This window comes from Daphnia pulex, chromosome 10, assembly GCF_021134715.1.
Source record: "Daphnia pulex isolate KAP4 chromosome 10, ASM2113471v1".
Classification (NCBI taxonomy): domain Eukaryota; kingdom Metazoa; phylum Arthropoda; class Branchiopoda; order Diplostraca; family Daphniidae; genus Daphnia; species Daphnia pulex.
The window spans coordinates 13,707,946-13,733,328 of record NC_060026.1 but is presented as its reverse complement, the minus strand read 5'-3'; the positions used below and the strand labels follow the sequence as shown (position 1 = coordinate 13,733,328).

Sequence of the window (25,383 nt, the reverse complement as noted above, 5' to 3'; positions counted from 1 at the left end):
GAATTCAGACTAGAAATGTTTTGTTTCTATTCAAGATCCTACCTTTTCAAAATTACAAAGAGATTAATTATTAAATTAAATACAGACTGGGAAAAAATGAGAAAAAATTGTTTCTATCCAAATGTTGTTAGGAAATGAATTCAATCTTTTAAAAAGAAATTAAACGACAGGGAAACTATATCACACTAGATTCCTGGTCAACTAGATAATCATCTGTCAATAATAAATCGTGAGCAAAGACCTCATGTCCGTTTGTTAACAACGGGAAAGCAATAGGAGCGATCTTAGCGCTCCACGATTCCAGAACTTTGGTTAATCGATGCAGGAACTGTTCAACGTCGACGGGCGTCATGCCAATTGTGGCTGCAGCAGTTAAATATGCTGTAGGATATTTGTTGTGGTGAGATCCCCAGCTACGGAACTCGTGATCATTGATAACCTTATGCTCAAGATTTGACACGACCCGCGTACCGGAAACACAACGAAGGAACAGTTGGGAGCCCAACTGAGTCAGTATCTTTGGATCTTGCAAGGGCGGCAATGAGATTCCTAAATAAAATTAATTTTTTTGACATGAATTGAAAAGATTTCTTCATTTCAAATAAAGTTACCAATAGATATCGAGTTGCCCGGGGTGTGCAGGATTCGCTGTCCGAATTGGGAGGCCACCTTGACCAAACCTTCTTTAAGTGATTGATATAGTTGTTTTCTTTCTTTTACCAAAGATATATATTCTTTTGATCCTAAAGAGAGTAGTGTGATGAACAAATCTATAATTGGGCTAGAAGAAGCCCGGCCTGTAAAATAAAAAAAATATTCGGTAATTATTCGTTGGACAACGAAAATAGCACGAATTTTAATACCTGGATAGCTCTGACTGACTTTATTGATAAACAGTTTATCGAAGCCGGCGATAATTGTACCACCAACAGGAACCATAAAATTCTTGTCTGTGCTCTGAACAAACGCATCCACACGGCCTTTCCTGGTTAAAGTAATATTCAAATGTAAATTTAAAGTTGCCATTGATTAAATTTTCTATGAAATATTATACTTGCTAGCTTGCTGAATCACATGCATGCACTTTGTATTTTGAACTCCATATGCGTTATTGATAACGTGAGCGATGTTGTGGTTTTTGCATATAACTGCTACTGATTCGACGTCATCACATGCTCGTGGAGCAAAACAGCTCGTTGTGGTCATCACGCAAGCAATCAGCTCGGGGTCTGTCTGTTTTATAATTGCTTCAATTTTGCCCGTGTCCGTTACTAACTCGTCCCCATCCAAAACAGTTTGGACAATTATTGGCTCAAAACCAGCCGTGATGATCGATTTGAAGCAGGATTTTTGATCAATACGAGACCAAATGATGTATTTAGCTTTTGGTTTCTGTTGACGTAGAGTGAGGAATAAAAGAGTTAAACTCATGCCTGTGGCCAAAGGGGCAACAAAGCAAGCTTGAATTCCAGGAACTCCAAGTGTCCGCAAAGCGTCTTTAGCCAAATCATTTGTTAACTGATACATGACACTAGAACCAGCAGCCTTGGGCTGCACTTCAGTCAGGTCTCCAGAACGTCCAAGTCCATGTCCTAAATGAAAATTTCTTTTTGCCACGAGAGAGGAGGCTATTCTTGCCTCTCTTTCACCAACTCCACGATTCTTCAAGAAATTATTGCTGTCTAGGGAGGCTAGTTCATCTAGCAGCATCTCAATACTTCTATCACTCCATCCTTCTTCTGGCCATTTTCTCTAATCAACAGAAATAATAGAATTTATCAAACGAAAAATAATTTTTCTATTTACCTTTTCAAGTAACTGATTAATTAAGAAATTCTGAGAATTTCGGGCATCTTTGGCTTGTTGGACGTAAGTAGACGGTAGATATTTTGCAAGCAATTTAAAACTTGTGTCATCCATTTTATGGATTTTTTTGGCAAACTGCTCTGTATTGGAATGCAAGAGATGACTGACACAGGGCGAACTACGTTTTACAAATGAAGGAAACGTTGACAAAACTAGCTGGCTATGTAATACGATAAAGACATGTTGACGTGTTGTTTAGAAATTCACTCAGCGAACTTTCACAGTAAGTAAACGTCAGTACGTAACTTTCTAACTTAATCAATTACGCCAATTCATGAATTCATCACTAGTTACTACAACATGTGACCCTGTTGTCAGATTTTCACCCACAGTGTACTCATAAAAAACACGGAACACGGACACGGAACGACGTCATTCACGATCCACGCCACGGACTTAAAAACTTTAATGTTATCTCGCGTTCTCAATGTTCGCTTGTTTATCTAATCATATTAGTTCTAGTTTCTTTCTTGCATTTCCCCAAAAGGTATTTTTGTTTATTTCATTAATGAAAAATGGATTCCAATTTATTTATAGCGCAAGAAATAAATAGGCTTTATAAGTACTATTTCTTTTGCGTTATAAATAATGTTGAAATAAGAATAATTTGCATGCTAAATTTGATTTTATATGACTTATTTTGAAAATTAATTTTATGATTTTATCCCTTCAGACTTGTTCTGGCAACGCCTTCACTCCGGTTCATCGTGTCAAAATTTGGAACAAGTGTTTTGTCATGGTTTTGTTTTGAACCACAGATCCATGACGTTTCACAGTGTTCATTGTTTCCTTCACTATTCATGACAAAATGGAGCTTCGTGAACATCTTCTAGTGATCGTCTTACTAATTTTTGTTCATTTGCAAAATCTCGATTGTACTTTGTCCAAAAATGATCCCAAAAAACCCAAAAGTAAACCTGCTGTCATAATCAAGGTAAGGGTAAGGTATCTTACATTAAGTAATAAGATTTTTATGGGATGTATCCATAATCATAGCTGGGAATAACAATTGTCTATTTGCTCTACAGGAGGATCCCCAAGAAGAAACTGTGTTTGAACGAGAACTGGCAAAGGTACAAACATCGGCCAAAGAGATACTTTCAGATTACAAAGCATACAGTACCAAGACAAATATAAGAAGAGTAGATAAAACTGTCCTAGGATACATCACACCTGTAAGTGCACTGATATTAATTTGAAATAAATATTAGTATGATATCTATAATAATTACTCCTGCAACTGCAGTGGAATGGCCATGGGTATGATGTGGCCAAATTATTTGCCAACAAATTTGATTTGATTTCTCCAGTCTGGTTGCAAGTTACACCTACACCTGGAGGGAAAGGCTATGTAATGACAGGTAATAATTAATTAATTATTTTTTATTTTAATCTAGTAAACATATTAACCAAAACATTCTTATGGAAATTTTACCATCAAGGTTTGCATGATGTTGACAAAAATTGGATGACTACTGTAAAAAATAAGAGCACCCAGTCTAAAGTTAAAAGTAAGAACAATTTTTTTTTAACTGAAGAGAAAAAGTAATAACACATTTTTTCTTTGGCATTAAGTGGTTCCTCGCCTACTGTTTGATAGATGGTCAGGTCAGGACTATGCACGCTTATTCAAAGAAAAGGATCGAGTGTGGGAGCTTAGCCAAGTCATTTCTAAGTCAATCAAAGTATTTGAACAAAAACATCAAATAAGATCATATTAATTTTAAACTAATTCGTAGGAAAACGGCTTTGATGGCATAGTCATGGAAGCTTGGAGTCAATTGGGTGGCCAACACTCTAACGAAATGATCAATATGATTGGCCATCTCAGCAACCACCTCAGGGAGTCCAAGTTCATTTTTGTTCTTGTTATTCCTCCCCCTCTTTATCACGGGTATTTTCTACTACTTCATTCAGTTCTATTTCAATCCGAGATTTAACGAATTATCTTTTTGCTTTAGAAATGCACCAGGAATGTTCCGTCACGAAGATTTTATCCGACTGGTAGATTTAGTCGACTATTTTTCATTGATGACGTATGATTATTCTAGCTCACAGCGCCCTGGTAAAACATCAAGTTAAAGTATGGCCTTTCGGATTCCCGTATCATCTATTTGTTTATTTTTTAGGACCAAACAGCCCCATCAAGTGGGTGAAAAAATGCGTCGAAATCCTAGATCCCGAATCGACACATCGTAGTCAGATTTTGCTGGGACTGAACTTTTATGGTAACGATTACAGTATAAATGGCGGAGGCCCCATTGTTGGATCGCAATACATCGACATTCTGAAAAACCATACTTCGGTCAAATTCCAGTGGGACGACAAATCGCAAGAACACTTCTTTGAGTACAAGTATGCTTTGATCATTAAAATTTTGAATATGCTTATTTTATTAACCTTTTATTTAGAAATCAAGGTCGACATACAGTATTCTATCCAACCCTGTATTCCATTGAACAACGAATCCGCCTTGCAGCTAAACTAGGTACTGGCATATCCATCTGGGAGTTGGGCCAAGGATTGGATTACTTTTACGATGTACTATAATATCGTATAAAACCGCCGTGGCTGCCTAATACATTATTTTTGGCACTGTAGTGAACTATAGTCAGAATTTGTATTAGGAAAACCGGTGGCGCAAGAAACAAAAACATTTGCGTTCTTTTTAAAGAAACATTTTAGACAATTTTAGCTAGAACAGGATGGTGGGGAGTTTCTGCAGTACTTGATTTTATCAGGCTTTTTACACAGTATTTACGGGTAAAAGTTGCAAATGCTGCTGATTTAAAAGCCGATCGCTGCAAACATCTTGAATAGCCTTTTCTAGTTGCTTGTAATAAAAAGGTTTGGTCCAGGTACCGTTATGATCTCCATTTGGAATTTGTAGCAGTAGTTTTCGTTCGCTACCGCAGTGCGTATATAGGTCCACCATCATAGAGGGCGGGACCAACTGATCAGACAGACCCGATATGAAAACCATTGGACATTGAATAGATGTCACTTTTTTCTTACTTTGAAACTGCAAGAACAAAAAAGGTATGATAAATCTAAATGTCATAGTCAAAGTTTAAGAAAGATTAGGTACCTTGTTTTTATGGAACCAAAGAGGTAGATATCTCAATCCTTTCCATGGCAGGATTTGAATAGCCATGTCAGGAATGGAAGTAAACGAATTTTCTATCACAACACAAGCTATTTTCTCCGAATTACACGTTCGGGATGCTAGATCGATAGCTACTGCTCCACCTGGATTGATACGGCAAATAAGAGTAAGTTATGTAATTGGCATAACAAATTAGTGAAAACGAAATAGTAAAATACCTAATGATCTTCCGAAAACAATAATTTTTCTTTGATCGATGTCCTCTCTGTTGGTAAGATAATTCAAAGCAGCTTGAGCATCTCTATACAGGCCAGATTCTGATGGTGACCCTTCAGACATGCCATAGCCTCTGTACTCTACCAGGAATAAATTAGCTTGAAGATGTTTGAAGAGCCCTTTAACATTTGGCAGCCTGTGACCGATGTTTCCAGCGTTTCCATGAAAGAAAACAATCGTGGCGCACTGTTGCGTTTGCGGTTGTGGGATGAAGTATGCATGGAGTTTGGTTGAATCCAAACTTTTGATAAAAACATTTTCAAATGGTAGATCCAAGGTGTTTGGAGCAGGGACAAATATTCTAGAATTTTGAGGGATTTCTGGGTAGTACAACAACTGATCTCCAGCTCTATAAACTATGCCTAAATGAATAGTAAATGATTAAAGGCTTTACACACTTTCTTCTAATGAATAAGTTAAGGATAGCACTTCATATGTTACCTGCAGCAGAGAAGCAAAGAAGTATAAATGCAGAAATACCTCCAAATATCCAATAGAAAATACAGATAGTAATAAACATAGCACTACTTAATGCCCAGCATTGTTTGATAACACTAATAACTATCCGGCCAATTACACGTATGACTAGAAAATCTGGATTCGTCTCTGGTGAGGAGGCAGAATTATTGATAAGCTTTTCTTCATCAATGTTGATGCAAGCCATTTCACGGCATGTGAAGAATAAAACTGTAAAAGAAATTTACACAAATTAAGTTACAACAATGTAGTATAATGTCATAATTGTCAAATCTTAGTAGCTATTTTGACAAAACAAAGGAGTTATAAACAGGCATAGATGATGGTGCATTGCAGTGGAAATTTTTAATTGAAAAAAATTTCTGTACTTTACGACAAATTTAAATATAATTACCCGTTATTGGGGCGGCCAAATAGTTTAAATTTTATCACGAATAATTTCTTTATCAGTTAATAACTTGTGGAATTGCTGATTATTCGACGGAAATGCACATTGAAAGCACTTCACGTTGAAAATCGCTCCAACCGTCGTCTGCTTCAGTCACGTCAATGTTGATCAAACGAGAAAAGCCGCCAACATCCGCCAGTTCAGAAGAAATTGTACTGTAATGCCTGATTTGGATTCATACGTATTTGAATTTGATCGTTCAATCAGATTCGGCACAGTAGCATACTCAATTGAATAAAAATTTAAAAACTTATGTAATCTTCAAACGAACCATCGCGAATCTTTTTTGAAGCGTCGTCTGCATCTTCAAACGTCACTTTGAGGAATGATTTCTTTTAAAATTTCAAATCTAATAAATTGTGAAATAGATTCAAATTTGCCGGATATGCGGGACTTTTCGCAAACGCATTTAATTTCAATCCTGCTCCATTTAAGCTGAAGGGCTTTATTTAAAATGTCAATTCGTGGAAAATGGAAATGGAATTCCACATGTTTAAAAAATCAAGATAGTGTGTGACTGCTTCGACGAGGTAATCGATGTTCAAATCGAAAGCAGCATAGAGACAAACTAAATAGTACCTTGAGATAATCTTGAAGTCAAAGGTTGTTGGAACTTGGAACCTTATTTTGTTATCTGATAGGGAACAGAGCTAATTTTGGCTGATCTTATTTTTTATATTCAGCACTTTGGGTATATGCCAGTCAGTTGTCAAGAATGGGTTTCCTACACAAGCTACTGTTAATTGGAAGTGCTTTGAGTGCTGTGTATATTTCACAGTTATTCTTGAAGAATCCTCCAATTCCCCAATTTAAGGACCAGTGGTGGGGTGAAGGTCAACCGAGAGTACAAGATGAATCTATTAAACCATTCAAAATTAAAGTTTCTGATGAGGTATGTCAATGTCATGCAACTGTAACATTAAAACATTTGAATTGCATGTACAATCTACAAATTGGAAAATTTAGGTCCTGTCTGATTTACAAGACAGATTGAGTAGATCAACACGAATTGTACCTGGATTGGAAGGCATTGGGTTCCAATATGGATTTAATGCTCAATACATGAAGACTGTTAAAGATTACTGGATGAACACTTATGACTGGAAAAAGCAGGAAGCTTTTTTGAATACCTTTCCTCATTTTAAAACCAACATTGGTGGACTAGGTTATTTTATTTTAGCATTTTATTATCAAACTTATTGATTAATTTAAATGATTTTTGATTGACTTAAGGCATTCATTTTATCCACTCAAAACCCAGTGGGGAGGCAATCAAAAATAAAAAAGTATTGCCATTACTTTTACTTCATGGATGGCCGGGATCGTTTATCGAGTTTACCAAAATTATTCCTTTGCTGACTCAAGAATCCGACAAATATGATTTCGTGTTCGAGCTTGTCGTCCCGTCTTTACCTGGTTACGGATACTCTGATGCAGCCAGGAAGCCTGGTTTAGGTTAGATAAGTTTAGACACCAAAATTATTAACTTTTTCAATTAATTAATTAAATTATTCTGTCTATGTTTAGGAGCGGCTGAAATGGGATTCATTTTTGATCGGTTAATGAAGAGACTCGGTTACGATCGCTATTACATCCAGGGAGGGGATTGGGGTTCTCTAATCGGTTCGGATATGGCTACCCTGTTCCCTCACAGGTAATATCATTTAACATCAGTATTTTTTATCCATGAAAATCTCAATAAATTCTTTTAAAACTGTTATAGGGTTAAGGGCCTTCACTTGAACATGGTAGCGGTTAACACCATTGGGAGCAACCTCGGTCTCATGCTCAGTTCTCTTTGGCCGTCTCTACTGATGCCGGCTGATAAAGTCCCTCTAACATATCCCCTCAGCTCCAGGTTCATGCATATCGTCCAAGAGACTGGATATCTCCACCTTCAGGCTACTAAACCCGATACTGTTGGTAAGTTAACAGCGTATTTGACTTTTCTTTTTTAAAATTCCTGTTAAATATAATTTTTAACTGTAAAGGAATGGCGCTGAGTGATTCTCCAATCGGACTGGCCGCCTACCTTTTGGAAAAGTTCTCAACTTGGACCAAAGCTAGCGGAAAACAGCTCCAAGATGGCGGTTTGCTGGAAAAGTTTACCATGGATGAGCTGCTAAACAATGTCATGATTTACTGGACAACTAATTCCATCACAACGTCGATGCGCATGTACAGTGAGACACTCAGCAGTAAACAATTCGGATACAATCTAGACAAGTAAGTACTTACTAATAAAATATCTACCTCATTTGTTAAATTGGCCAGGTGAATTAAAATTCGATATTTTGTTTACTAGTATTGCTTGCGTGGTGCCGACAGGAGCATCTGTATTTCCCGAAGAACTTTTCGTTCAACCAGGTCCATTGGCGAAATTCAAGTACACCAATTTAATCAGTTACAATATTATGGATCGTGGAGGACATTTTGCGGCTTACGAGGAGCCGCAACTACTAGCCGACGAAGTGATCGAGTTCGTGCAGAAAGTCGAAAAGCTGTGAAGCACATCAAATTGATTGATTCAACACTGTAAATCTTTTTTTGTTTCATTTTATTTACAAAGCCAAATAAAGTGAAGGTAAACTGGGGCCTTATTAATTATTATTTTTTTATTACTAAAATTGTGCCGAATAATTAAAAAAAAAAGGACTAAACATCTTTGGGTTGGAGGTCTTCGGGACTGGGAGTGAAACTGAGACTAATTGGATCCACTGGGCTACCAGCGGCGCTGTCGTTGCCTAGCTGTTGTTGTTGTTGGGGCGCGACGCGCAGCATGGGTGGAGTCCAAGTGGGCGAGAACTGGGGACCTGATACAGACCCGTTATTCGAACCTAATGACTGTGGCTCAAAGGCCGGCGATGGATGGTTCAATCCTGACATATTGGCGAGGTGAATCATCGGATCAATCATAGATGATGGACGAGGATGGTAGAGATTCGGGGGCGGTGGTGGTGGTCCCGCAGTTGCCACGTAGTTACCAGACGGATTCAAAAACCTGAAATTGAGCATTAGATTTCATTATTATTATTCGTCAATGACGGTGATTAATAAACTACTAACCAGAGTCGATCGCCAATAAATAAAGGCCTAGGGGCTAATATTCCCAACGATGAATAATACTGTTGTGCCAACATTTCTAGATCGTTGGTGTATTTGCGTTTCCATTTGGTCCTGCGATTTTGGAACCATATTTTGATCTATTTAAGGGGGAAAAGAAAATTTATTTACTGAGATAAACAAATGAAATACAACCACAAACCTGAGTTTCAGTTAATTTGAGTTGTTTTGACAGCTGCATTCGCTTGGAGACTGACAGATATTTGTTTCTTTCAAATTCCGATTCCAAGGCCTGTTGTATAATTATACTTAATTAATTTAAAATAAAAGATAATTGTTTTAATCAAATATTGACCTTGATCTGTACAGCTGAAAAAGCTGTGCGAGGTCGTTTCTTTCTCTCTTCTCCACTGCTGCCAGTCTGTCCATCATCTGAATTTATAATAAACAATTAGATAAAATTAGAAAATAATTAATTACAATCAATTGAGTAATTAAAAATTTTTAGTTTCAAATTTATAAATCAAACGCACAAATTGATTCCAATTTCTAAACATCAAAAACTTTCAACCGGAATTCAGTTCATTAATTTCGCGCGCCAAAATAGTCATTTCACGTGTGACATCGAAGCTAATCGGTCGCCTGCGATCTCGTGGTTTCTTATTGTTCTACAGCACATCATTCCATTTATAAAATGAGACTTGTTAACACTAGTGCATGAATTTCAGTGCTTCTTTAACAAGTGAGAAACCAAGTTGAAGTGTCAATTTAACTCCGTTTGTTGAACGACATCGCGTGCCAGCTCGAAAATGGCCTTGGTGACCGCTAGAAAACCCGATTTCTTGAACGTTATTTGCTGGTTGACAATGTCACTGAAGAATTTCTTTTCACCTTGAGACTTTCGTGGTGAATGTGATTGAAGAATTGTACTGTAAAAGAAGTGTTAAATTTACGTCGTCAACCACGTGGCGTTCGGGAGAGAGATCGGTCGACTGGTAAGCCAATTAAAACTACTTTGTCAATTGCAATCACGTGGCTGTGGACTCTAGTATACTGCGTGACTGAAATCATTGTTCGTGTAACAAGAAAATTCTAAACATTTTTTTAAAACCATTTACAGGACAACGAGACGTCCCTGATGTGCTGTGGCTAAAAGTAGTAAGTCGAAATGATTTCCATTTTATTGCACACGTGGTACAACTGCGATAGATTATAGGTAATTTCGTGGTAGGCTCTACTCTTTTTTATTTCCACCTTTTATGGAAATTCATCCATAACGTGACTTTATAGCGTTTGACGATCTCAACTTGGAAATTTAAAAAATGTCAGAAATGGGCGTTACCCGTTGTAAAAGTAGTCTAAATATTTGAAATGTGTCTAGCAAAGGCTGTAATAAAGTTTTCAAAAAAAAGGTATTGTACAATAGGCCTCCCCCCCCCTCTCTGAAAAACAGTCGTATCAAGTGGCACTTGGTTAGGTTAGGGGGAATACAAATCGACGGCACGCTCCCACAATCACGCCGAGTGTGTCACTCAGCCAAACACAATAAAAAAATAAGCCCCCACTTCTATCATCCCCTTTAGTCGCCATTTTTCTCTTACATAACTGAAAAGGGGGAAGGGTTAGTAAAAACCGGAAGGTGTCAGTCGACGTGCGTGTACATATAGGTTGAGGTAACGCGAATAACTACTTTTGATGTTGTTGGTTATTGTTGTTGTGTGTCCTCTTTTATCGTTTGTTGTATGTGTATCCCGTGACACGACGCCATTGAAAACGTTTGACCGCGCGGTTGTTAAATAAATGACCCCATTAGTTTCTATTACTCGCAAACCGGCATGTGTGTAACACACACACACCGGGGTGTGTGTAGTGATTTACGTGTGAAACTAGCATTCCCCCCTCAAAAGAAAATGTTATTGAAAGAAACAAAAGATGGTTAGTTTCGATGATTGATTTGAACGTTGGGATTAACGCTTCGATGATTACGTTAAATAACTCGGCCGACCGCTTATTATTCTTGTCACATTTATCAGCGCTCTCATTTTGAGCTATAGCAAACACCACCAGCGGCTTTTTGCACGAAACGATATGTGTGTCGTACAACATTTCCCACCGCTATAACCGCTACTACCTCCTATACAGTGACTTGTTTGTTTATTTTTTGAAATAGAAAAGTTTTTCCCTTTTTCTGTGCGGATGATGAAGTGAAACTAATGCAGTTATTAGTGGTTTAGCTTCTTTTCTCTCTTTTTTAAACGTTTATGTCTTTACTTTTTTGATCGCGGTTAGACGAAAATGATGTGGCGTGAATTTTTTTTTTTTGTAATTCTTACCGGAATCTGCAGAGTCGATGGATGCTGGATCGGTTTGTAGCGATTCGTTTGGAGCTGCGGCTTCCATCATCGCTCCGTTGGGTGTCATGGATTCTTCGGGTTTAACGTTGAAATTTTCCGAGGCTCCTGGTGCTGTGGAGGTCATCATGGTTGGATGGCCGGAAGTGGATGGGATGGCTGGATTGTTGCAAAAGAACGGCGGGGCTGATCCAGGTGGATGTTGATGATAGTGTTGTTGTTGTTGTTGTTGCTGATGGTGGATGGCCAGCAGAGCGTTGGTGTCTGGCGCATCCGGAAGGCTGGTCAATTTGCGTAGATGGGAAAGCGGATCCGGATGGATGACTCTGTGCGGATGATGGTGGTGATGATGGTGATTGGGTTGCATCGATAATAAATTGGCGATGGAGAAAGAATCTGACTGGTGTTGCTGGAATCTTCCGTCCATTCCTGATTGAATTATTTTCTTTTCTCTTCCGGGTGTGTCTCACTTTCTTCCAGGTCCTTCCAGTTGAACTTTCCGTTTCACTCTGATCCACTTTCGTCGCTTGACTGAGGGTTACTCTCTAAGAATCTCACTATACACACATACAAGAAAATGACACTTGTCGTTGACATTATCCGCTTATATGTGTGTCGCACACCCCACCAGTTTTTGGGGTTCCGGAATGTTTCCACCTCCCCCCAACCCTCGGTCACTGGTCGCTGATTGGCAACGGGACGCTTTACTCGTAACGTTCACGACCCAAACTGGCCCAGCCCTTTTTCTCTCTCTCCCCCCTCCAACACACACACATAACTTCTCTGAAAAAGTTTTATTTTTAGGATTGCGTCGACGACGTCGCTACAAACAGACGCCGGGTGTATCGCAGTATATATAGTGGGAGTGTCACATATAATTTCTCGAGCTATCCAAAGTTATCTACTGCTCTCTATCGTCAGCCCAATTATAACACGTAGAACTATGCGTATACTTGTTGGGTGAGAGAAGGTTTTCGAGAATATAACCGGTCATCTGTATCCCATTGATGATAATTCGATTGTTTGAATTTTGGCGCCCCAGCCAACATTTTTGTTTCTTTCTTTTTTTGAAAGAGGGTAGAGAGAGATATGAAGAACATACGTAACCTTTGACCTCTTGCCCGGAAGAAGATCTTGTGTGTGGAAAGGGGTTAGTAGTAGAGGGGGGGGGCAGTCACCTGACTCTTTGGACGACCTCCCTTGACGAGTTAAAAACTCATTTATCCTAATTATAGCTCAACATCTTTCATTTTTCGCTTGTTGAAGGGCCCACATTTCTTTCGGACTTGTTGCCAAAATGTTGTTTTCTTGTACTTGTACACAATTGTTTGGTCTGTTTTAAATCATTTCCATCTTTTGGTTCTTATCGGTTTTGAAATTTACAAAAATTCGAATGTCAATTGAAGAGAAGTGTCTGGGCGCCGTTGCGTCATTTAGCGTCTCTGCCCGGAAGTAGTGTTGCTGCTCATGTTTCTTCTTCTTCTTTTTAAAAAAGAAAAAAACGTAAAGAACCATTAGGTAAGGTTGTGTGGAATGGAGAAAGAGAGCGGGGGCCTAATGTTTTGGTTTATCGGCAGCACAAACTGGAGAAAATGGGTTGGTGTCATTGTGAACCGGGCGCGGTTTCGTGAGAGGTCATTAAGTTGTTGTAGGCCTCATTAGCATGATGTTCTTTCTTTCTCTAGTGTGTGTGTGTGTGGGTCCCAGCAGCCTTCGCACACACTTTGGGACGGACACAAACCGACTTGAACTCCACCAAAACGGGAAAAAATTTTCTTTTAAAGAGAGAAAACGATCACGTTGACAGATGCCCCGGCCAAGAATAACAACCTAATCTTTCTTGTGTGTCCCCCCCCCCCTAGGATAAGTTTTTGGGCAACTTTTGTAAATTCCCTCGTGACGTCCAGACTTTTTTACAAAGTCTTTTTCTCGGAAATTCTGAAATTTGCATAATATAATAATAATAATACGTCAGAGAGTATTTGATTTGCTCTGTTTGATATTTTTCAGGATAATTTTGTTTTATTTTTTCATTTTGTGGAAGTTGGAAAAAAATGTGGAACCAAAAAAGAAGAAGAAGGAAGTCGACAGAGACGAACGAGCGCACTAATTATAAGATAATTGTTCCACGGGACACACACGACAGACGGAGGTGAGCCCGCGTTCCTCTCGTAGGTGAATAGCTCAAAGTGCCACATGACTAGAAAGGAGGGGGGAGAGAATATTCTTATAATATTTGTCTTATGATGAACGACCTAGCAGACAGTCATCTTCGCAGGCGCCTTTTTGACTTGATTTTTTTTCTTTTTTTGTTTTTAATTTCGTTGGGAAGCCAAGAAAAACTAAACTGGAATGTTTTTCCTGGCCGCATTTCAATGTCTTATTCCAATCTTCTTTTGACAATTTTTTTTTGTTATAATTTTGTCACCATGGCAACACGAGAAAAAACGTACAGTTTGGCGTTTGGTTGGTGCAGTAGCAGCTCAATGGTGCGTGAAAACAGCTGTTTTGATTTGGATGGCTAAAACCCCCGGCGAGAGAGTCTCTGAAAGATGAAACTGTATTTTCTCTGGATGGTAGGTCGTCGTTAAAGTCCGTGACTACTTTTTCTTTTTCTTTCTACACAGACAAAGCTCGTTAGCGTTTGTCCTTGTCTATTTGGGGTGGTGTGGGGGGTAGAATAACGGGTCCTATTGCAAGAGAATGATGGTTTGCCATCCAGTTTCTTTCTCCATGATTACACCAATAGACACTCGGGCTCTGTGGTATTAGCTCAACTTGAAAATGATTTAGTTTATTTTTTTCTCTTTTTTGGGGGGGAACTATTTTTTGGCTTTGGACTTGGCCGTTATTTTGGCGACTGTTTCCAATCACCAGCACATGCATAGCCATTTGAAAACATTTTTGTTTGTAGGAAAAAAAGTTATAATTGGGCTCTTATACGGACGATGATGATGAGACTCTGCGGGGTCCTCTCCGTGTTCATTATTAGCCCCAGAGAGTCGAGCGGGGTCTGGCACACGCAGTTCGATCATCGTTTTCTTCGGGACCGTCACCCGTAAAAATCCTCTGGGGACCTGTCAATGAGCTGAGAAATGGCCAACTCGCGCTGCACCATTTTCTATTTTTTTTCCCGAAAAAATTTCTTTTTATTTCACGCATTATAACTGCCTCCTATAAATATCAGGAAAAATTGGAAATGTATCAGCGCTCGTTGAAGCCAATTAGTCGCCTGCTCCGTCAACTTTGCCCAGCATCCATTTTTATTACCGAATTTTATTTTTACACTTTAAATGTCTTTGGGTTAATTGCTCCTAAAAGATTGTCTGGCCAGCAGAAATAACGCACACATGTGTTGTGTGTGTAGGGGTGCGCGGCCGTTTCTGGCACGCTTCATATCCTTCCGGTTTTTATCTTTTTTCTTAGTGACGTGTTTGTGTGACTGTGTGGGCGGCTTTGGCCAATCATCGTCCAATAGATGAAAGACACTATCGACTCGCCTTCTTCTTCTTCTTTCTTTTGAAAACTTATTATCAGATGGTTAATAATGTGCACCCAACTTATCTCTGATGGTCCCGTCTTGAAAGACTTTTGACACATTTACAGCGGTCGGTTATATAAAATAAATATTTTTCCGATTCCGGAAGAATGTCTCTCTTGTGTAACACAAATCTGGCACCCAATTAACACACGCAAGGTTTTTATTTTTTGAATTTTGTTTATCTATTGGATGGAGCTCAACTTTTTCGGCTGATAAAAAAGAATTGAGAAGAAATGCTGGCGTCAATAATGATGGAATGTTTTTTCATCACGAATTGGTCCCGTAATTCTTTATCCCCTTTTCTCTGTTTGACTTTGACACATCGGGCCAGGTGTCACGATGGGTGTCGCCATCACAGGTGTTTAATAGATGAAGACACCGGAGGGACTTGTTTGATTGGTTGCCTAGACTACGAGCTAGTATCGATTTCTCTCCGTGCGTGTCTGACTTGTCGTTGGAGATGATTTGAATATGATGATGATGAAAGGTGAAAGGACACGGATGGGGGGAGAGAGCGTTGGCAGCCAATGAGATTCGAGAGATCTCTCTTTTTTTGATCTGGCGTGAAAATTTCCTTCTCTGCCCGCAAAATAAAATAAAAAAAGGTTTCAAACAAATCTGAGAGAGGGCGTGACTTAAGCGACTGACCGAACCCCCTTGTAGACTTTCTCTTTATTATTTTTCACGTCATGGAAAACAAACATTAGGTTGAACTCTCCAAAAAATTCAATCACATTTGACCTCTCTATTTTCAATTTAAAATGGGAATTTGAAATTGCCGGGGTTGGAAAAAACTTGTTGCTGAAACCTTGTGTGGGGTTGTCGCCATCTAAAGGGGCCATACAGTCGGTAGAGGGGGGGGATTGTGTGAGGTACTCTGTAATTATTGACTGGGCCGGAGCTCTCTCTACAGCTACTGAGTATAGGTGGCGGCCCCGGCGCTAATGATGCCGGACCGGTGTACAGGGTTCTTGATATAACTAGTGCCATATCTACATATATACGTGTGTGTGTGTCTGTGTAAGGTCTCTTCTTCTTTGACACGGTAGAAAACACATTGGTAGAGAGAGTCAAAAGAAGAGCTAGTCGGGGTATAGGCGGGGCTTGTGTCTATGGAGATGAAGGGGGCGCCCTTATAAGAAGTGAGGGGGGTACATATGGAGACGCCCCATTCGGCGCCAGACTGACGCGTCGTCGCTTGTCGTTCGGTCCCCGCCGCTTGCCCCGCAGCAGCTCCACCACCACCGATGATGATGATGATGATTTCTTTTTTCGGCAAGAGATTTTTTCAAGTTCATTTCAAGTTCCAAGGGATATAATAATCATTTGGACTGATATTGTTGTTTGTGTGTGTGCTATACTTGAATCTATAATAGTAGACTAAATATCATCATCAGTAAAAATTTTTCCTTTCGGCATTTTCTGGCGGGTATTTTTGAATTTTATTTTATTTTTGAATTTTTATTTCTTTTTGAATTTTTATTTTTTTATTTTGCTGGGAAAATTGAATGGGCCTATCATTCTCGTTTGTTGTGTATGGCGTCTGGTAAACAAATGGGTAAAATTCGACTGTAATTGTCGCCTACACACCGCAATAATAGGCTCTGCGGATAACAAACGTGCGGTCGTCTGTTTTTTCGTTCATTCTCTCTCTCTCGCTATTCTGACGCAATCGAAATTGCCGCCGTTTCACAGTTAATAAACGCTCTCTACCTTGTGTGTGTGTCTGTGTAATATTACCGTCGTCGTTTTCTCTCTCTCTCTCCCGGTCCCGTCCATCCATCATCATCACCATCCCCCGTTTGAGTGTCTTCAGCTGAGAAACGACGAAGCGGTGCGGCTACTGTATTTTTCAATCGACGCGAAAAAAGAACCTGTCGTGTCTTGTGAATAGCACCACCACCACTACCACCGCAGAAATAACATTTTTCTTTCCCATCATTACATTAGCGCAAGTTATCAATAAATCACCCGATCCTCCTCCTCCCCCTTTGGCGGCGAGTGGGGGTTTCATTTTATATTATTTTTTAAAATTTAATCGAATAGGCCTCGTTAAAAAAATGGTGTTGATTCTTACGTGAATTATTTGTGAACGAAAAAAATGTGAAATAAATGTGTCGCCTAATTATTGACTAGCATCTGTGCGTGTAGATGTGCATATGGCGCAAACGAACGCCGCCAAAGTTTCCTATTCGACGTATTTATGGCCGCCTGGCAAAACAACTTGACAAGTGATTTAGAACAAACAGGAGAGAGATACTCCCTCTTGTATTTTTCGATTGTGTGTGTGTATTTAATAGTGTGTATTATAGACACACACACAATGGTCGTAAAAACCGGATGTTTGTTGTGTAGCATTTCGACGGGGGGTCTCTCTCTTTATTTTATATACGCCGTAAGTTTCCTATCGGATATCCTTACGACCATCAAAAATAAGAGTCAAGCTTGTTGGTGTTGTTGTTTTCGTGAGACGTTTTACAGTCGATTATCACAAGTGTTTATTCATTCGCTTCGCTTGGCTTGGTTCTTTTCTATTCTTCGCGCTGTGTAATTTTTCTATGGGCCTGTGATTAGCGACCGGCTACTAACGAAATTTTCACCTTTTTCATTCGTTTGGTTCACAATCTGGGCCTTGATTAAAAATTTTTGAATTTTTAGTTTATCGCGGGGTGGAATATTTTTTTGAAATTTTAAATCAAGTTGTTGTTTTTTGGGGTTTCGATTGAGAAATTGTAAGTAAAGGTGGGACCACTTCCGCTGGTGTCGTTCCCGCTGAGTGTTCTTTTAGTTTAGTCTTGATACTATTTAATGAAGGTTTCAGGTTTCCAAAAGTCGGAATGGGACGTACATGTACAAACACACAAGACAAGTCTGTACTGTTTCATCACGGTCGCTTTGTTGGCGGCCACTTCCGTTCCTTTCCCGTTCGTTTTTTTCTTTCTTTCTTTCTTGTGTGACGTGTGTCCATCCATCGCAACACACTTTTTTGGGACTTGCAGCGTGGCGTGACGTTTCAAGGGCTTTTTATTTTATTTTCTTATTTCATTTTTGATTCTCTAAATATTTATGACGCTATCGGTTATCTTTTGTACTCTTTCACCCGAATATTTCTCTGAATTTTAATGACCATCGGAAAATTTTGCGGGGCTTTTTCGGTCGCCAATTGATTGAATTTTTTCGTTTTAAAATTTTTAAAAAATGTGGGAATTCGCCGTTAGATGGCAGCGACAGCTTAGCCCCATTTTTTAAAAACTAAAATAATAAAATAAAAGTGTCGTCGTCCTCGTCCAATTTTAGAGCAAAGCAAACAAACAAAAGAGAAATGGTTCAACATGTTTTTGGAAATGAGATTGTGACGAGCTTCGTCGTGTCAACCCCAAAATACTAAAATACAAAAAAGAAACAAAAAAAATGTCGGGAGTCTCTCGGACTGGCCGTGATGGAAAGTTGATGATGATGACGGTGATTGGCGGCGGGGGGCTTCCACCTGTCCACAAACGCCATCAACACAGTCGGCGTGATTTCGTGCAAAAAAGGGCGTCGCTATTTCAGAATTTCCGCCACACAAAGTCCCCAAAAAAATTCAAAATTCGTCGCAATTTTTTAAAAAAAAGGTCGTCTGGTCCGGACCGTTTTTCTATTCTCCCAATTTTCTTTTTCTTTTTCTTTATTTCGGGATGTGCCAGAATAGTAGAAGGAGGAGGAGGGAAAGTTTGAACCCGAGGTCGACTCGAGAGCAAACACGGAGGTGGTCGCTTTATATATGTGACTACTAGTAGCCGGGGCCCCACTGTGTTTCTGTCTGGCCGCTTCTTCTTCTCTGAAAATAAGAAAAAAAAAGAACCTTGGTTGCCGACCGCCGCCGTTTTTCTTCTGTTCCTCGACTGCATTTTTTTAAGTATAGAGTAAAAATCTAAAAAAGCGGCGGCGGCGGCGCTAGTCAGTAACAGTGTTGAGACGGGAGGGGAGGAGGACTGTAGGTAAAGAAAAACATGGACCCGCTACTACTACCAACACACGGGGTTATATAGTATGTGTGTGTATGGGATGTTTCATATTTTTCCTTGGCGAAAAAATATAGGAAAAAAGGTTTTTCGTTTTTGTGTATAAGGTAGCGTCGTCGTGACGGCGCCACAAGAGGCGTAGCCCCGACCGGTCCGCCCTCTCATTACTCGGCCATCCAACCGTTCCAGGTTCTCTCCTGGAAAACCTTTTTTTTTCTTCTTCTTATGTTCACTGGGCACACACACACTGGCCCTTTTTTCTCAACAAATATTTATTCCCTATAGATATATTTTTTAATGGATTTGTCGAATTTGAAATGAATCAAAAAAAGATGGCGATGGGAGGAGCTTGAGTTGACAACCTGCACAGAATCAATTCAGATCCTGGTCAATCCCCGGGAACCGTTTTGTGGAGGCCCTTTTTTTATATACGTCCACGTTTAACAACGTACAATGTTGTTGTTGTTGTTGTTGCTGGAGAAAGAAAAAAAGAGTTAAATTACAGAGTTCTCTTTTTTTGTTTGCAGATTGATTTATTAGACTCACATTGGATGTTAAGACTTTTCTCCTGGCCGTGTGTGTGTTAAGACAGGCGAAATTTATGTAGTTGCGCTAAAAGGAAAAAACGACTCAATAGAAAGAAGAAAAAAGGGAAAATGTGTAATAATAAGATTCTAAGCTCTTGGAAAATATAAGCCCAAAGAGAGAGAGACACTGTTGGTATATATGTACAAACAGTTCACGGTAGTCCATTTACCACCTACTCTCCGGGGCCCTTTTGACTCTATTTTTTTAAACGAATGACAACATCATTCTTTAAAAAAAAACTTCTTTTCTTTCTTTCTTTCTTTTTTAGCGATTGTATTATTTTTTGGGAGCTGCTATATAATCCAAGGCCGGAGCTTATATATATTCTACGCTTTAAAAATAAAAAATAAAATGTATTTCTTTTTTTTTTAATTTTTGAATGGTAAACCGCGAAGGTTGCGTCGTTCGTGCGGCGGAGTTTTGCCATTTTTATTCTTGGGACTTTCCATCGAAAACTGCGGCTTTTTGTCTTTTTCTTCCGGCGGTTGCCGATGCCACCCGATGGATGTATCTATACATACCTGATTTTATTTTTCAAAAAAAAAAACTACTGGACGATTGGGGCCTAGGTCGTTCCGCTCGGCTAATCATTTCACACATGGCGAAACAAAAAAATGAAACATTGGCGCACAGAGGTGTACATAGGCTGGAAGGTTTTTCGCGGTACCACCAGCAAACCACCACCAATCTCCATTGTGAATGTGTGTGCATAAATTTGACATTGATGACTTCCTATTTTATCGATTATTTTTCAAAAAATTGTTTACATATTCGCGCCAAAGAAATTGTAAATTTAAAAAAAAAAGAAATTAATTTCGACTGGATGAATTTTCTGACACCCGTTCGTGATTGTCGGTCTACACTATTTTTTTTTATTATCATTAAAGAAGAAAAAAAACACAAATTTAAGACTTTATTTTATTTTTCCAGGGGTGAAGGTAGAAGAATGTAGGCGCCGTATATATGTATCTAATAAAATATAACGAAAGGAGCTAAGAAAAAATAATAAAAAAAGAAGAAGAAGAAGCCAACAGCTATATAATATAGCTCCCTTTTTCTTTCTCTCTTGTTTTTTCCTCTTTTTTTAAATTTCTTTTTTTATTTTGAACGTGTGTGTGTGTCTGTTTGTGTTCATGTTCAATGGCTGGCGGCGTTTGGGGGCCGGCGGGAGAGTGCAGCCATCCCAAGGTAAAAAAAAAAGAGAAAAAGGGGGCAGCCCCATGCAGACATGCACGTATAGTGAGCGTCGTGTCATCGTGACCGCCCCACATCCGGCGCGTACCGAAGAATTTTTTTCTTTTTATTTTTTAGACAAAAGAAAAACACACACAAGGCCCTTTCTGTTCTTATATTCTACATATACACCTGTACAACCTGTGCCTCTCTTGGCTTTGCTCCCCCCCCCCCCCCACATCAGATGGCCTTTGGCGGAGTGTGGAAATGTTCCAAGAAAAACTAAATTCAAGTGTAAAATGCCATTATTATTATATTTTTTTAAAGTTGATGTAACTTTTTGGTTGAAAAATGTTTTTCTCTCCGACAAAATCGAATTGTTTGAAATTATTGGTGCGATAGTAGGTCTGGCCCAGAAAAAGAAAAGTTAGTAATCATAGGACTTGTGTAGCTAACCGAGTTGACCAAGTGTGGCGCCTCTCTACACATCTCGGCGAGCCTAAATTAGCAGCTACACACATAGTGTACAACCGCGCCTACACGAATGTGTGTGTATGTCTGCGCTAGATTTTGATAATCATTTTAATAGCAGAGATCGCCCCTATACATAGTCTCCCTAGCAATTGTATACTAGTACCTTTTTTCCTTTTTCAAAATAAAAGTTGATGATTGTGGGGGGGTTGAAGAAGCGATTCGGTTCATTGATTTCCTGCACCATCCGATGACGGTCATTTTTGGTTGAGAGAAAATGTTTTATGGGCTTTGGTCGTCTTGTTCCTGCCCAGTTCACATGCGTATAAATCAGGAAAAAATACAAAAATAAAGAAGAAAGGCGGCGAATGTGTTGATGTCCATCGGAAATTCGCGCTAGCGCAACGGCCCAGCATTTCCTGCGACCGCGCTACTCTACATAGACCCCAGCAGAGAAGGACTCACATCCTTTTTACCTTGTGTGTCTGTGTGCTGGCCGGTTGTGTGTATGTGGATGGCGCAGCCAAGACCGAAAAAAGAATAAAAAAGGATGACCGCCCGACACCTTTATTTATTTCATTCGCCCGCCGGCTATGAAATGTCATTATAACACTGCTTCTTTTTATTATACACACACACACACAAGAGTTTATTCTTTAGATATTTCTCCGGGTTCCATTTTTATAGCACCCCCTTGATTTTTTTTCTTTTCAAGTCGACAAATTTTCATTCATTCGAATTTCTCGTAAAATGTTATTTTTTTTTCCATTTTATTGGAAAATGTTTGAAACTAACCGATCCGTGTAATCGTTCACTCCGATCGAATATCCTTTTCTTTTTGAAAACTAAAAGTTAACATTTTTCTGAGTTCTGTGTCTCTTGTGTTGATTGCGCTCGTGATAGGCCAGCGACCGCAGAAGCGTAAAATAAAATAAAAGAAGAAAAGCTCGGACATGGAAAACAGACGACCGCGGGAGCAATATCGTGTGGTTTTTATTTTATTTTTCCTTCTTATATTTTTGGCTGGCCAAACAAAAATTGTGTTCCAGTTTCTTTTCTTTTTTGTGTGTCCCATATACGGGCCTTTGTAGTGGGTCAATCATTTTGTCCACCAGGAGGGAAATCCGTCGTCTGATTTTTCTTGTTTTGTCTTTTCTTCACGACATTGGCCACCGCAAAAAAAGAACCGTGTGGTCTCGCCGTAAAAAAGTTGTTGCCATTTTCACCATTTTCTTATTCTCTTTAACGGGCGAAAGTTAAAAAAAAATAAAAAAAAAAAGTTAAAAAACATTTTGAATTTGATTCCGACCCTGGGCCTACTAAAGAAGTGCATCAACCGATTTACGACTACCGAACAATTAGAACCGTTTTTTTTTTGTTTTTGTTGTTTATGGATTTGAGAAGAGCGGCGGATAGACCCCCCGAACAAGAAAATAGAATAGAACAACCTGTCGTCTGGTTGTATACGACTCTGGCTCTATCTGTGTGTGTGTTACATGGCCTCCACTTGTTTCCAACTTCTTGGTGGGTCCAGGAGGTATACACTCCTCTCCATCATGTCTACGCCGAGAGTAGCAGCAGCTGCTGCTGCTGCTGCTGTCGCTACTTTATTAGATTTATATATATCGGAGCTGGAGCCTATATAGCTGGACAACAGTGTCTTCATTTTCTCGCTATTCTTTTTATTTTTAAAAAGTGAATAGCAGATGACATTTAAAATAGTTTGGGAGGGAAATTGAAAATTTGATTCAGTTGGTACATTTTCAAATGGGAGCGAATTCGTGATGTTGCGGTGTATCTACTGGACTAGATAATGATTTTGGCCGTTGGCGCCAATTTCAAACGGTTGATTTTTCTTCTTCTTTTTGTCTTTCCCAAAATTGTCTACACAGCTAAACACATTCACGCGGGGTTCAAAACGAAAATAATTGAGCGAGGTGTCGAAATTGTTGATTATCTCGTCCGTTTGGGTAGAATTGGGGTTTGGGATGACGAGTTAAACGGGCCGAGGAGACAAGTGGATGGATAAAATGTACGTGTGTGTGTGTGGGGTTTGTTTTTAAATAGATGGAGCTCGGGCACGGGCTGTGAGGAATACGATGTGAACCTGGTTGAATCGTATTACATCTAATAGGACCCAATTACATCATCATCATCTAAATAATGTGTAGAACTTGCGGTCGCTTGGATTACACATGTTTTTTCTTTCTTTTTTGTCTTCCCCCCTCTTGACAATTATCGGGAGGTGGGCATATAATAACGCGCCATGTGTGTGTCATCATTCCCCCTTCCAATTTTCACGTCTTTTTTTGTTTGTTGTCTATTTGACAGCTCGGTATCACTGGTGACATTCGAGTCTCTCAAAATAATTGGAGCTTCTTAATTGAAAAGAGAATGCTAATTATAGCGTGTGTGAAATTATTGAATAACAATTGAATGAAAAATACCACGGAATTTTGAATTTTGGTTTAAAAAAATAGGAAACAAAAGAAAAGTGGATCACTTTGGCGCCAATGTTCAAACCCCCCTCTTCTTTTTATTTTTTAATGATTTCGGTTTTTTTGAATTAAAAATCGAAAGAAAAAAGTTCATTGAAGAAATGTTTTTTTATTTTATTTAAAAAAAAAAAGGAAAAAGAGGTGGCAGACCACCACCGATGGTGGTGGTGTCCCCTCCCGCTGTTTTTGACGACCGCATTAAGAGAATGAACAGCGGGGCATATATGCAGGGGAGACCCCATTCTTTTGCCTGTATACTACTCTGCTCTGCTTTATTATTATTCTCCATATATTTTTTTTTCTTTCTTATCATTTATAAATAAAATTAAATAAAAAAGGAACAAAACAGAAAATGTTGATGAAAATCATGTAATCACCTCCAACTTTTTTTTATTTTTTTAACGACGATTCCAAAAGCGGAAAACTGGTGGGGGGAAATCTAAATAAGAATCGTTAAAATCTCGACCATTGAAAAAATAATTTTTCCACAAATTTTTATTTTACGTCATAGGAAATGGTCGATTTTGAATTTGGCGAATAACATTTATTCGAATAAATAGGCGCGAGATTTAAAAGACAACAGCAGCAGTCAGTCCCACAATATTAAATTTACTTTTTTTTATTCTTTTTTAGTAAACTGAAATTCTATTTAATTTTTTTAATTAATTCCCGCTGTGAGGAAGAGACAAAAAAAAGCGAGAGAGAAAAGGATCCCAGAAATACGTACATCCACACATAAAGAGAAAGAAAAAAAAAAGCCGAGGGGGTTATGATGAACGTCATTTGTGCAGCCACACATAAAACTGTCCTTTTGATCTTCTTCTTCTTCTTCTTTTGGGTTGCCTTTTGTTTTGTTACTTTTTTCTTCTTGGAAGGGGGGAAAGAACAAGGCGCAACTCGTTATGATATCAAGTTTGTCTTAAATGAATGAGGGGGAACTAAAGTAAGAAAAAGGTTAACTAGGAAACCACCTGCGATGGACCTTTTTTTCTTCTACTTCTTGTGTTAAAGAAGCGAAAATGACCGAAACCATTTTTCTATTTTTAAGGATTTTTCTTCTAATATTTTATAGGTGGCACATTCATTTCTCTGGCTGCCTGTCTCGTAAAAAGTTAAAAAAAGACCCCCCCTTTCTCGTATTTTTATATATTTTTTTTCGAGAGACCCTCTCGCTCTGATTCATGATTCTACATATAAATAAATCTAATGATAATATTATTGTACAACAACGGCAATCTGCTCAACTTTATTTTTTTGTGTTTAAAAAAAAAACATTTTTTTCTAATTATATTTTCCTTGTTTCTCAATTTGGCAATCACGGGTTATTTATTTATTTATTCGAAATTGTCGTCGTCTCACCAAATGATTCAATCGAATTTCTCCCATTTTATTTTTTTAATTGAAAAATTTCAAAAAATAACAAAATTCAAACTCGTCCTTCATTTTCTTTATTTTTTCTTTCCTTTTTCACAATTTATTGTCTTTTTTCTTCTTCACCTTTCGTGGGGGCGCCCGGCTGCT

At 38.8% G+C, this 25,383-nt stretch overlaps 5 protein-coding genes and 1 long non-coding RNA gene across 8 annotated transcripts; 3 read left to right on the top strand and 3 right to left on the bottom strand.

Annotated features, from left to right (window-relative positions):
• Positions 1-3: 3 nt before the first annotated feature.
• LOC124203734 (O-phosphoseryl-tRNA(Sec) selenium transferase-like) lies at positions 4-2,196 on the bottom strand. The gene is made up of 5 exons (XM_046600544.1): positions 1,807-2,196; positions 1,055-1,752; positions 864-985; positions 612-797; positions 4-549 (listed from the first exon to the last, which is right to left on the bottom strand). Exons 1-5 carry the CDS (start codon positions 1,918-1,920, stop codon positions 176-178), a joined length of 1,494 nt encoding a protein of 497 aa, XP_046456500.1. The 5' UTR covers positions 1,921-2,196; the 3' UTR covers positions 4-175.
• Positions 2,197-2,535: 339 nt separating this feature from the next.
• LOC124203737 (chitinase domain-containing protein 1-like) lies at positions 2,536-4,466 on the top strand. Of its 2 annotated transcripts, none has more exons than XM_046600549.1 (9): positions 2,536-2,806; positions 2,895-3,041; positions 3,113-3,227; positions 3,309-3,377; positions 3,442-3,551; positions 3,606-3,760; positions 3,828-3,931; positions 3,996-4,221; positions 4,278-4,466. In XM_046600549.1, the coding sequence occupies exons 1-9, from the start codon at positions 2,675-2,677 to the stop codon at positions 4,414-4,416; spliced, it is 1,197 nt and encodes a 398-aa protein (XP_046456505.1). In that variant the 5' UTR covers positions 2,536-2,674; the 3' UTR covers positions 4,417-4,466. The 2 variants fall into 2 exon arrangements, with proteins under 2 accessions (XP_046456505.1, XP_046456506.1); XM_046600550.1 differs by having other exon boundaries at positions 2,543-2,800.
• Positions 4,467-4,472: 6 nt separating this feature from the next.
• LOC124203739 (protein ABHD13-like) lies at positions 4,473-6,257 on the bottom strand. The gene is made up of 5 exons (XM_046600552.1): positions 6,120-6,257; positions 5,690-5,935; positions 5,191-5,610; positions 4,955-5,115; positions 4,473-4,888 (listed from the first exon to the last, which is right to left on the bottom strand). The coding sequence occupies exons 2-5, from the start codon at positions 5,910-5,912 to the stop codon at positions 4,613-4,615; spliced, it is 1,080 nt and encodes a 359-aa protein (XP_046456508.1). The 5' UTR covers positions 5,913-5,935; positions 6,120-6,257; the 3' UTR covers positions 4,473-4,612.
• A 302-nt stretch (positions 6,258-6,559) lies between these two features.
• LOC124203735 (juvenile hormone epoxide hydrolase 1-like) lies at positions 6,560-8,767 on the top strand. Of its 2 annotated transcripts, none has more exons than XM_046600547.1 (8): positions 6,560-6,703; positions 6,857-7,065; positions 7,140-7,338; positions 7,407-7,628; positions 7,701-7,827; positions 7,897-8,096; positions 8,165-8,399; positions 8,479-8,767. In XM_046600547.1, exons 2-8 carry the CDS (start codon positions 6,889-6,891, stop codon positions 8,678-8,680), a joined length of 1,362 nt encoding a protein of 453 aa, XP_046456503.1. In that variant the 5' UTR covers positions 6,560-6,703; positions 6,857-6,888; the 3' UTR covers positions 8,681-8,767. The 2 variants fall into 2 exon arrangements, with proteins under 2 accessions (XP_046456503.1, XP_046456501.1); XM_046600545.1 differs by having other exon boundaries at positions 6,560-6,776.
• A 1-nt stretch (position 8,768) lies between these two features.
• Positions 8,769-12,263, bottom strand: LOC124203738 (barH-like 1 homeobox protein). The gene is made up of 5 exons (XM_046600551.1): positions 11,570-12,263; positions 9,592-9,668; positions 9,439-9,528; positions 9,240-9,376; positions 8,769-9,174 (listed from the first exon to the last, which is right to left on the bottom strand). The coding sequence occupies exons 1-5, from the start codon at positions 12,012-12,014 to the stop codon at positions 8,829-8,831; spliced, it is 1,095 nt and encodes a 364-aa protein (XP_046456507.1). The 5' UTR covers positions 12,015-12,263; the 3' UTR covers positions 8,769-8,828.
• Positions 9,853-21,595, top strand: LOC124203747. The gene is made up of 3 exons (XR_006878600.1): positions 9,853-10,231; positions 10,357-10,394; positions 20,651-21,595. It is a non-coding gene; the product is annotated as an uncharacterized LOC124203747 (long non-coding RNA).
• The last annotated feature ends 3,788 nt before the right edge of the window (positions 21,596-25,383 follow it).

Excerpts from the sequence above, each read along its gene's own strand:
- LOC124203735 (XM_046600547.1), top strand. The coding sequence starts at position 6,889 with ATGGGTTTCCTACACAAGCTACTGTTAATTGGAAGTGCTTTGAGTGCT. Across the intron at positions 7,339-7,406 it reads AACCAACATTGGTGGACTAG|GCATTCATTTTATCCACTCA; the intron begins GTTATTTTATTT and ends GATTGACTTAAG. Across the intron at positions 8,400-8,478 it reads TTCGGATACAATCTAGACAA|TATTGCTTGCGTGGTGCCGA; the intron begins GTAAGTACTTAC and ends TTTGTTTACTAG.
- LOC124203737 (XM_046600549.1), top strand. The coding sequence starts at position 2,675 with ATGGAGCTTCGTGAACATCTTCTAGTGATCGTCTTACTAATTTTTGTT. Across the intron at positions 3,228-3,308 it reads GAAAGGCTATGTAATGACAG|GTTTGCATGATGTTGACAAA; the intron begins GTAATAATTAAT and ends TTTACCATCAAG. Across the intron at positions 3,761-3,827 it reads CCTCCCCCTCTTTATCACGG|AAATGCACCAGGAATGTTCC; the intron begins GTATTTTCTACT and ends TTTTTGCTTTAG.
- LOC124203734 (XM_046600544.1), bottom strand. The coding sequence starts at position 1,920 with ATGGATGACACAAGTTTTAAATTGCTTGCAAAATATCTACCGTCTACT. Across the intron at positions 1,753-1,806 it reads TTAATCAGTTACTTGAAAAG|AGAAAATGGCCAGAAGAAGG; the intron begins GTAAATAGAAAA and ends TCTGTTGATTAG. Across the intron at positions 986-1,054 it reads GTGATTCAGCAAGCTAGCAA|GAAAGGCCGTGTGGATGCGT; the intron begins GTATAATATTTC and ends TACTTTAACCAG.
- LOC124203739 (XM_046600552.1), bottom strand. The coding sequence starts at position 5,912 with ATGGCTTGCATCAACATTGATGAAGAAAAGCTTATCAATAATTCTGCC. Across the intron at positions 5,611-5,689 it reads TCTTTGCTTCTCTGCTGCAG|GCATAGTTTATAGAGCTGGA; the intron begins GTAACATATGAA and ends CTATTCATTTAG. Across the intron at positions 4,889-4,954 it reads TTTGGTTCCATAAAAACAAG|TTTCAAAGTAAGAAAAAAGT; the intron begins GTACCTAATCTT and ends TTGTTCTTGCAG.
- LOC124203738 (XM_046600551.1), bottom strand. The coding sequence starts at position 12,014 with ATGGACGGAAGATTCCAGCAACACCAGTCAGATTCTTTCTCCATCGCC. Across the intron at positions 9,669-11,569 it reads CATCGACTCTGCAGATTCCG|ATGATGGACAGACTGGCAGC; the intron begins GTAAGAATTACA and ends TTATAAATTCAG. Across the intron at positions 9,175-9,239 it reads TTTATTGGCGATCGACTCTG|GTTTTTGAATCCGTCTGGTA; the intron begins GTTAGTAGTTTA and ends GCTCAATTTCAG.